Here is a 10,399-nt window from a genome sequence, read left to right as displayed (position 1 = left end):
TACTCAAAATAATATTGTAAGGTAAAGTACAGGGCAGAATATCAGTAAGAAAACGCCAGAACTCGTGATTGAAAGACTTGAGGACATGGTTTAACCATCGCAGAAATATCTCTTGCAGTAGTTTCCAAAGATATACAGTCGAACCCGCTTATTAGAATACCTCTTATAGGAATATCCCGGTTTAAGGAATAAAAATTTGAGTTCCCGAAACGTTTCTATCAGGCATAAATAATCGGTTATTAGAATATCCCGGTTAGAGGAATACTTTTGCTTGGCACCAAGGCTCTTCCAATAAGCGGGTTCGACTGTAATTGCGATTTGTATCGCAATATGTTTCATATTTGTAATATGAAGAAGATGCAAAGTGAGCTCTGCATCGTCAACGTTGTCCTTTGTGATGTTGATCTCTAAAATCTGAAAAATTTAGCGCCAGTAATTAGCACAATTTTTTGTAGTTAAATAAAAATATTAAGTTTTTTATATTTTTTAATCACAAACATCCAGTGATTTAGATATTTTGATACAATAAAATATTTCTGTACATTTATAAAGGGTTAAGTATATTTCAGTTTGAACTGATATTTTGATTATCTTGATTTCTTTTATCTTCCACGACTTGTGCAGTGGGAGGAGAACTGCTATCTCTGGTATCTTGATCATCGAGGAATCTATCCATGAAATCGGTAACACCAGGATGCAAAGCATATTTCTTTTTTTCCAGTCTTACCTAAAATAAAGTAACATTTAACGTATCATAAATAATATTGTATTATTATTAATATTTTCTAGTTCAGTACACTTTTTGCCATTTCCTTCATACTTTTTAATATATTTCCCATAGAAAATACTTAATTCACATTTACGTGTAGGAACTGGCCGACATGGACAGAAAAAACAATAATAAACAATTAGATACATAATACATAAAAGACAGGCAATAGAGACTTACTTATACTATACAATAAAGAAATTCATAAAGCCACAAGGAATTCATGAAGATAATTTTGAGAGGAGATTATAGATATCCTTGCCTGCTTTCGAATTTGCAATATTTCAGCAAAGGATGGTGCTACCATTAAAGAAGTAGATTTCCTAACGAAGGGTAATAAAAATTTACGAAGACCAAAGAGGACCATATTATGCGAAATGAATCCAGATTTGAACTCCTACAAGCCATCCTGCAAGGAAAAATATTATTGGAAAGCGAGGTCCAGGAAGAAAATGAACATCCTGGTTGAAAAACCTCAGAATCTGGTTCAACACAACATCTGTGCAGCGTTTCCGCGCTGTTGCAGATAAGATAAAGATACCATGATGATCGCCAACATTCGTCACGGATAGGCATATCAAGAAGAAGAAAGAGGACCCATAAACACTCATTTTCCGGCCTCAGCAATTCTGAATGATGCAGACAGGCGAAGAAAAGAACTGTATGAGAGAAGAGACGTTGAGCTCACTATGGCCGAGAGAACACAGGAAAGAGAAAGGTCAATTGAAAGATGGCAGGAAAAATGGAACAACACGGAGCATGCGGCACAGTGGACAAAGATTCTTCTTCTTCGTCTTCATGTACCATGTCCTTTCAGAACGTTGGTTACCATCATAGCTATCCTAATTTTATTCACTGCCACCCTAAATAGCATGCTTCCTAACTTGAAGCGACAAAGATTCTGCTACCTAACTTGAAGGATTGGATGGACTGTGGTCACAGACGACTGGATTATTTCCTGACGCAGGTGCTCACAGGACACGGGTGTTTTAGAGCCTACCTCTCTAGGTTTGGAAAGGCTGACACTGATGAATGTCTATACTGCGGACACCCGGACACCATTATACATACGATGCTAGAGTGCAACAGATGGATAATAAAAAGGAACAGAATGGAAAGAGAGACAGGTGTGAATTTTGTGACAGTGCGAGAAATGATTGAGAGAATGACTGAAAATAAATCTGGTTGGACTAGTATACGCAACTATATCCGTGTAGTGATCAAGAAGAAAGAAGAGGAGGAAAAACAGCTGTACCAACGATAGGGGTGAGAGGGAAATATATTGTAAGTAGAAGGTAGAGAGAATAAGTTTTGATGAGAGGTGAATAAGTGAGTTAGATTGTATGAGACAGACTGTGGTAAAGAAGCTCAAAAAAACTATACAAACAAAAACCCAATTTTGGGACCAAAAAAAAGGGGGAAACGGGGAAAAGGAAGGGCATCCTTGCTTACAGTCTGTGGATAAATGAAGGTAAAGTGCTTCGGAAGCGATGTCGACCTTGCAGCGGCCATTCCGCTTTCGGAGCGCTGGATGACAGAGGAGGGTCTGGTTTAGCAGGTAGGCATTTGGCGTAGCCTCGGCGACGAGAGAGCGTTTTTAAAGTACCTCGGGAACTATCGCTGGGGCTACGAAGAATGAATCCTGCACTAAGGTCAGTCAGGCGGCGTTCTGGACTGAGATGTCTTTTAAAGATTCCAGACCCCCCCTCTTTAAAGATGAAAAAAAAATTTAAAAAAAAGATAGGCGAACCAACATAGACTAAAAGCCGATACACTAAAGTAAACATCAAAGCTGGAACGCGGGGAGGCTGTCCCAAAGAGAAGATCTGTCACCTCTACGTTTTATTCTAATCTATTACGAGATTTTTGGATGTCCAAAATAAACTAGGACAGCGTAGCAAGGTTACGGTAGCCTGGGTACCAGGGCACGAGGGTCATAAAAGCAATAGAAAAGGGAAACAGAAATTGTAGATCAGCTCAATAATGGTGGAGGAGTTAACCAGCACAGACAAGCTACAGAACTTTTATCTGTCATTATATAACATTCGCCAAAATTTAGTGCAGGCCTAATAAGCAAAGACAGGAAAACATTCAAAGCTATAGTAGGTATGCTAACAGGGCACTGAAAGCTGAATAGGCAGTTCTATGTACTGAATGTTTACTGAAAAATATCGGAATAGATGACAAGGATATTCGAGTCATTAAAAATTTGTACTGGAATCAAACTGCTATCGTAAAAATTGGAGATAACTACACCGATGAAACCTCAATACAACGAGGAGTCAGACAAGGTTGCATTTTGTCGCCAACATTGTTCAATGTTTACTCGGACCAGTTATTTAAAAAGTCACTTGAGAGACAGCCATATGGAATAAAAATCAACGGAGAACTACTTAATGTGATAAGATATGCAGGCGATACAGTAATTCTGTCAGATAATATTGAAGGTCTCCAAATTCTGCTTGATCGTATTCACGAAGTAGGAGAGGAAATGGGCATTAAAATAAACTCAAACAAAACCAAATTTTTAGTGCTTAGTCGTGACCCACATCCCGATGCAAAGCTTCAATTAAACGGAGTCCAAGTTGAGAAAGTTCACAAAATGACATATTTGGGAACTGTGATAACGGACCAACTAGATCCAGACATAGAAATAAAACGTAGAATAGCAATGACTAAAACTACTTTTATGAAAATGAAGTAGTCATTTCTTTGCAATAATCATCTTAGTTTAGAACTAAGACAAATAATGGTTAAGTGCTATGTTTGGTCCGTACTTTTGTATAGTGCAGAAGTGTGAACGCTAAAAGTATCGATCATGAACAGAATTGAAGCATTGGAAATATGGATTCATAGACGGATGCTGAAGATACCCTGGACAGCAAGAAAAACTAATGAAGAAGTACTAAGGAGGGTCAACAAAGATAGAGAACTGCTAAAGATTGTTAAACATCGAAAAATGTCTTATCTGGGACATATAGTCAGGGGAAGTCGATATAACATATTACAATTGATCCCTAAAACCAAAATAGAGGGCCGTAAAGGCGTAGGAAGAAAACAGGTTTCTTGGTTAAAAAACATTCGTGAATGGACTCAGATATCAAATGCAGGACAATTATTCCATATTGCAGAAGATCGAGAAGAGAAGCCTTCGCAATGGTGATCGCCAACGTCGGATAATTCTGATATGGCACGTGAAGAAGAAGATGTACTGAGTGATCAACAGGTATATATGGCAACATATAAAGCTAATAGGCTAATAAAGCAGCCCCTATACTAGCTTCTATGGTATACAGCCAACCACTGCCATTTTCCTGATGGACCGATGACCTCAAAAGAATTGCCACCAATTATATAGCAGAGGCCCGAATTGAAATGGATGGAAATACCTAGATAAGGCCTATGTTCAACAATGGACAAATGAGATCTGATTGATGATGAAGTAACTGACAAATATTTTAGGTATTATAAATAATATAAACACATATCCAGAAATTGATATCAGGAATTAATTAATTTATTTATTTATTTATTTATATAAATATTTTATTTATATAAAATAAATAAAATAAATAGATATCAGGAAAGAAGTTGTGCAGAAATGTATTATGTCTTCATTACTCCTTAACTAAAAACATCCCAATAAAGCTAAAAATAAAGCTAAAAAGAAAAGCATTTAACCAGTGCGTACTTCCGGTGCTTACTTATGGAGCTGAAACACTGACATTGACTAAAACATCAATAAGAAAAGTACAAGTAGCACAACGAAAAATGGAAAGATTCATGCTTGGCCTAACTTTGAGAGACAGAATACGAAATGATGAGTTACGGCGAAGAACTGTAGTGGAAGACATCATAAAGCGCATTACGAAGTTGAAGTGGAAATGGTCAGGACACGTCGCAAGACAGAGAGACAACAGATGGACAAGGAAGATCTTAGAGTGGCGACCAAGGGCGGACAAATGAAGTCGTGGAAGACCACCTATCAGATGGACCGACGATATTAAGAGAATAGCGACAAACTGGATTGCAGCTGCCCAGGACAGAGAAGGGTGGAGACATCTTGAGGAGGCCTATTTCCGACAGTGGACAAATTTGGCTGTGTGATGATGATGATGATGACTCCTTAACTTACATAGTGAAGCCATTTTTGAGAAACTATTTCAAACTGAAGGAATAATAATTAATTGAAGATCTGTTAACAACATAAGATATGCAGATGACTCTGTCATTATGGCAAGCTCTGCTAAACAACTCCAATTACTGTTAAACAAAACGAACTGTTTCTGTGAAAAATATGGACAAAAAGTGCATATAAAAAGACCAAATATATGATAATAACAAAGAAAACAAATATAAAACCAATATACATTGGGGAAATGTACCGATAGAAAGGGTTAATAAACACAAATACCTAGGAACCTGGATTTCAGACAATAATGATTAAACAACAGAAATAAGTGTCAGAATAGAAACAGAAAGAAATGCGTTGGTAAAAATTACAACAATTCTCTGCAACAAAGACCTTAGCTTAGAACTGAGAATAAGAGCTATGAGACGCTACATGTTTTCGATACTGCGATATGGACTTGAAGGCTGGACGTTAAAGTATGAACACAGAAGAAAACTAACACGGAAATATTGCAAGAAATGGGCAAAGGATACGAAATAATAAAACAATAAAAATAAGAAAGTTACAATATCTGGGACACGTAATGAGGGGACAGCGATATGAACTGCTAAGACTGATAATACATGGAAAGATAAGAGGAGAAAGGATTATACGAAGAAGGAGAGTATCCTAGTTTAAGAATTTAAGGGACTGGTTTAAATGCAGTTCCATAAAACCCTTCAGAGGAAGCGGTAGATAAAGTAACGATAGTGATGATGATATCCAACCTCTGGTTGAGAGGCGTCATTTAAAGAAGAAGAAATATAAATACTGCATTTAATTGAGAAGGGTGACTACTATACTTGTATCTATACAAACCTTGTTCGCAAATATGTCGTGTCTTTCAGACTTTTTCCATAAATAATAAAACTGTACTAACTCTCCAACAGATCTTGTGCGCACTTTGTTTTGCTGCGTCAAATAAAAATTTTTGCCAAAAGCTCGAACTCCAGCTTCAAAATTCCGGCATTCCTCTTCAGACCAAGGAGACATTTTGTCGTTATATATTGCAGTGTTCATTCCTAATCTCCTCAATGCTTCTTCAACATTGTGACCACATTGTTGCAATAAGAATAAATACTGCTCGTTGTCCCTGAGATGACTGCCATTTGGAAGTGAAGGGTTTTGTATACTTGCAGCTTTTCTTAAATAGTCTTCTACTTCATTACTAGCTATGTTGTATGGATCCCATATTAATTTGTCATCGTTCTCATATGGCAAAGCATCCCCATAATTACATAAACCTTCTGGAACCTGAGCTTGGTAATCACTACCAACCATGATGGTCTTCATAATGGGATGAGATTCTATATCATCAGGATTATAGCTGTAATGTGAGTCATCATCTTCATTAACCTTCGATCGTAACAATCTTGAAGCATCTGGATACTTGTCATGTGAATTATCATAAAATGGTCTTAATGTTGCATGTCTTGGAGCTTTATGTATGGATCTACGTGGACTTTCGTTTTCTTGGTTCTCTGAAAGGTACAAAACTTTTTTCTTCATTCGTGACAGTACATAGTTTTCTCCAGAAGATGATGAGTCATCTCTTTCGAGTCTTATATCTTCAACAAAATCATTGGCTAGTGTTTCTACAGAAGAAACCGATGCATTTTCTTCTTCGTCTGTTGACATTTTATCAGCAAATCTTTTGGATCTTTCCATTATTAATTTATCTAAAAAATAAAATATCAATTACAAAACTAATTTCACAGAATTATAGATTTGTTAGCAGCCTTCTTTTGATGTCGATGGAGGCTTTGGCACTGTCGAATATCTGTAATACTTCAGAAGCTCCATGTTTGAGGACTTAATAGAGAAATACACAGTGTTCCGTGAATAACTTGCTAGGTGATAGTATTTTCAAAGTGATTTTAAATAAAAAAATTACTCTCTATTCGCATTTAACATAAAGGGGTCTATTATAAGCAGAACTTTGTTTAATTTAACCAAAAAAAATCGAAACCTGTCGATCAAAACACATCGGGTCTTCATTTTCAACTAGAAAAATTACGAAATTTAGTAGAGAAGCTAAATGATTTTTTATCATTGAATACCAATGAAGTCCAAAAAACTAGTCAACATCACCATACAAAAAATAACAGTTAACCAAATAAGGTACCAGTAGGGAGATTGTTGACAACCTAGAAGAACTTGCTGCCAGTTTTGTTACTAATGCAACATACATAAAGTGAGGACGTTTGAGTTTGAATAAATTCATTATCTCGAGAATGGGCGAATTTGAAGAGAAATCAGACAGGTCGATTTTTATTTTTTAATTAGGACTTTTTGGCATATATAGAATACTAGTGACGTCTTCCATCTGGGCGTGATGACGTAATCGATGATTTTTTTAAATGAGAGTAGGGGTCGTGTGATAGCTCATTTGAAAGGTTATTTAATTCTCTATTTAGTAATATAAACGTTAACATAATTATTTATAAAAGGAGCAAAATTTTTTTGATTACATTAATTGAGACACAAAGAAAAATGTATGTAATTCATTTATTTCAAAATACATTTGAGTGCTGTCAGAAAACAGAAAGAAATGTTTATTTGAAAAATAAACGTTGTTTTTCGCTTAAATTCAATGTTCTGCCACCCACCTGTCTCTTAGCAGTTTGAGCATTCAATTTAAGCGAAAAGCATTGTTTATTTGTGAAATAAACATTATAACCTGTTTTTATGACAGCAGTATATAAAATGAATTTTGAATTAAATAAATTGCTTACATTCTTCTTTTTGTGTAAATCTAATTTAATAAAAAAAATTTTTGTACACCCTGTATAAATAATTATGTTAATGTTTATATTACTGAATAGAGAATTAAATAACCTTTCAAATGAGCTATCACACAACCCCTACTCTAATTTAAAAACATCATCGATTACGTCATCACGACCAGATGGATGACGTCACGTCGAGATAATGAATTTATGTAAATTCAACGTCCTCACTGTATAAATCGAATAGATGAGAAAAGAAAACACAAAAGTGCAATGTGTATTAAAATAAAGAGGACAGACAAAAAAATTTTGATGAGTTTTGGAAACATGAATGGGAAGCTAGGTTTTATGTCAAATTTCTTACCAACAAGATTCCAAGAGACAGAGTTAGATACAGGAAAAAAATGCGCAAAGCAGAAGAAAATATGTAGTTTTATCAATATCATTTGAAAAAAGGGACATCTAATATTAGTCTGTAAAAATATAGTTTTACACAGCAAGTCGATAATTTTGAAATGGATGAATGAAGATAAGGGCGGGGAAGAAACTAAGGCAGATGGAGTCGATAATAACTTAAATGATATTTAAAACAAGTCTTGTCTACTACGTAAGAAGATAAAGAAATCTGAAGAATTTTAAATGCTTGAGGCTTTTCTACTCAATATACCTAATGTATAGTCGGAAAATTACCTCCAAGAAATACGTTTAACCCGCCTTTAACTCTAACCGACAGCTTTATTTGTTTAATGCAGAAGGCTGGTGTCCAAAGAATAATGTTAATAACTATCTCGGTGCAAGCTTTCTAAAATTTTCGACGACTTAAAATTAGGTTTGTATAAACCCAAGAAGAACCTATGTGACAAACGTGAGTCTGACAGGTGTGGATATTTTGATTATGAAGTCCAGATACAAAACAAAGTGAGGATAGAGGACAGCAGGAAAGAGAAGAGGATAGGGACAATCGAGTAGCCGAAATTCATATCAAAGATATTGAAGAAGGATTGGCAAGAATAAAGATTGGAAAAGCGGGAGGTGCAAATGACATAGATCCGGAGATGATGAAGTACGTGGGAGAACGAGACAAGTTTTGGCTACTAGAAATAATGAGGGAAGCATGGAGAACAGAAAAGATACTGAAAGACTGGGAAGAAAATTTATTGATACCAATACACAAGAAAGGAGATGAAGCGGAATGTGATAACTATAGGGCTATATGCTTATTATCAGTGGCATATAAAGTCTACACCGGGATAATAGAAAGGAAGCTCAGGAAAGAACTGGAAGGAAAACTAGAAGAAGAACAAGCTGCTTTTAGGAAGGAAAGAGGAACAACAGATAATATATACATACTGAGAAATATAACTGAAAGGAAAAACGAAATAGGAGAAGACTTATATATTACGTTTATAGATATTAAAGCTGTTTTTGATTCTATAAATAGAGAAGTAATATGGTCAGTAATGGAAGACCTGCAAATCCCGCAAAAGATAGTAAGCGTGGTAAAAAGTACATATAGAAACGTACTTGCTAAAGTACAAATAAACGGAAACAGATCGCCAATAATAAACCTAAGGCGAGGAATAAAACAAGGGGACAGTCTCAGCCCAGTTTTGTTTATATTAGTAATGGATAGAGTAATGAAGAGCGCTAAAAGAAAGTCAAGACAATTACAGTCAACAATAGGGTACAGGAATTTAGTACCAGTGAGAATGGAGGGAATACTATATGCAGATGACCTAGTAATAATAGCAGACATTAAAGACAAAATGCAAAAATTAATCGATATCTGGGTAGAAGAAAAAAAATTAAATTTGTTAATGGAGGTAAATGTAAAGAAAACGAAGTCCATGATAGTAGCCCAAAAGAAAAGGGAAGAAATAAACCAAACGATATTTAGGTGTAAAAACGAAATAATAGAAACAGTCTCGACGTTTGAATACCTGGGAGTAATAATATCAGAGGACGGAAAGCTAGATCAAGAAATCTCATACAGGGCGAAAAAAGCAAATAAGATCTACTATGCACTAAATAAAACAATATTTGGAATGGAAGAAATAGATAAAGAAATAAAACTGAAAGGTATACAATGCAATATATGTACCAACTTTAATAAATGCGCGTGAGCGGAGCACACTAGTTCGCTCTCAAGGCCAAAAAACCCTCTTAATTACATACTAGTTCGCTCCGAAAACCATAACCTAGTTCGCTCCCATTGTTAAGCGGATTAAGTATTTATCTATTAAATTCAAGGAAAATTAATATTGGCAAAATTGGTACTGAGACTTTTGTATTTTATACAGAAATTGTATAAAATATTGGTTGTTACATATTTATATAAATATATGAGACAGTGGAATTAGATTATTTAGATTTAGCCCAATAAATGACCGTTTTGGAGTGTAATTTTCTGCGTTACGACGGCCACACCTGTAATTTTGAACCAATCAAAATACGTTATTTTGACAGATCACCATGGCAACGGAGGTATTTTATCGGAAATTTTTTGCTCGTGGGGTACCCAACAGCGAATTATAGTGGAAATTTTTTGACGTTTACAATAACAGAACATTTTTGACAGACTGGTTTTTATTTGTTTACATAATTTAGTTTTGATTCATTTTCTATCACTTGTAGTTACTCAAAACTTATGTAAAATTGAAGAATATACTATTTTCTATCTTGAAATGGTATTCCCATGCAACTACAATGAGTAGAAATTACGAATTTGAA

General features: G+C 35.2%; 1 protein-coding gene across 1 annotated transcript in view; it reads right to left on the bottom strand.

Annotated features, from left to right (window-relative positions):
- Positions 1-468: 468 nt before the first annotated feature.
- The window catches only part of LOC114339478 (mesoderm induction early response protein 1), a 71,068-nt gene continuing 61,137 nt past the window's right edge, over positions 469-10,399 (bottom strand). The window contains exons 3-4 of the mRNA XM_028290143.2: positions 5,760-6,619; positions 469-727 (exon numbers count right to left, since the gene is read on the bottom strand). Coding sequence (XP_028145944.2) covers positions 566-727; positions 5,760-6,608 — 1,011 coding nt within the window. The 5' untranslated portion in view covers positions 6,609-6,619 and the 3' untranslated portion in view covers positions 469-565. The remainder of the gene's footprint in view (positions 728-5,759; positions 6,620-10,399) is intronic.

This window comes from Diabrotica virgifera, chromosome 2, assembly GCF_917563875.1.
Source record: "Diabrotica virgifera virgifera chromosome 2, PGI_DIABVI_V3a".
Lineage (NCBI taxonomy): Eukaryota > Metazoa > Arthropoda > Insecta > Coleoptera > Chrysomelidae > Diabrotica > Diabrotica virgifera.
Note: the sequence above shows the minus strand (reverse complement) of the source record. Positions and strands in the feature narration are given on the sequence as shown.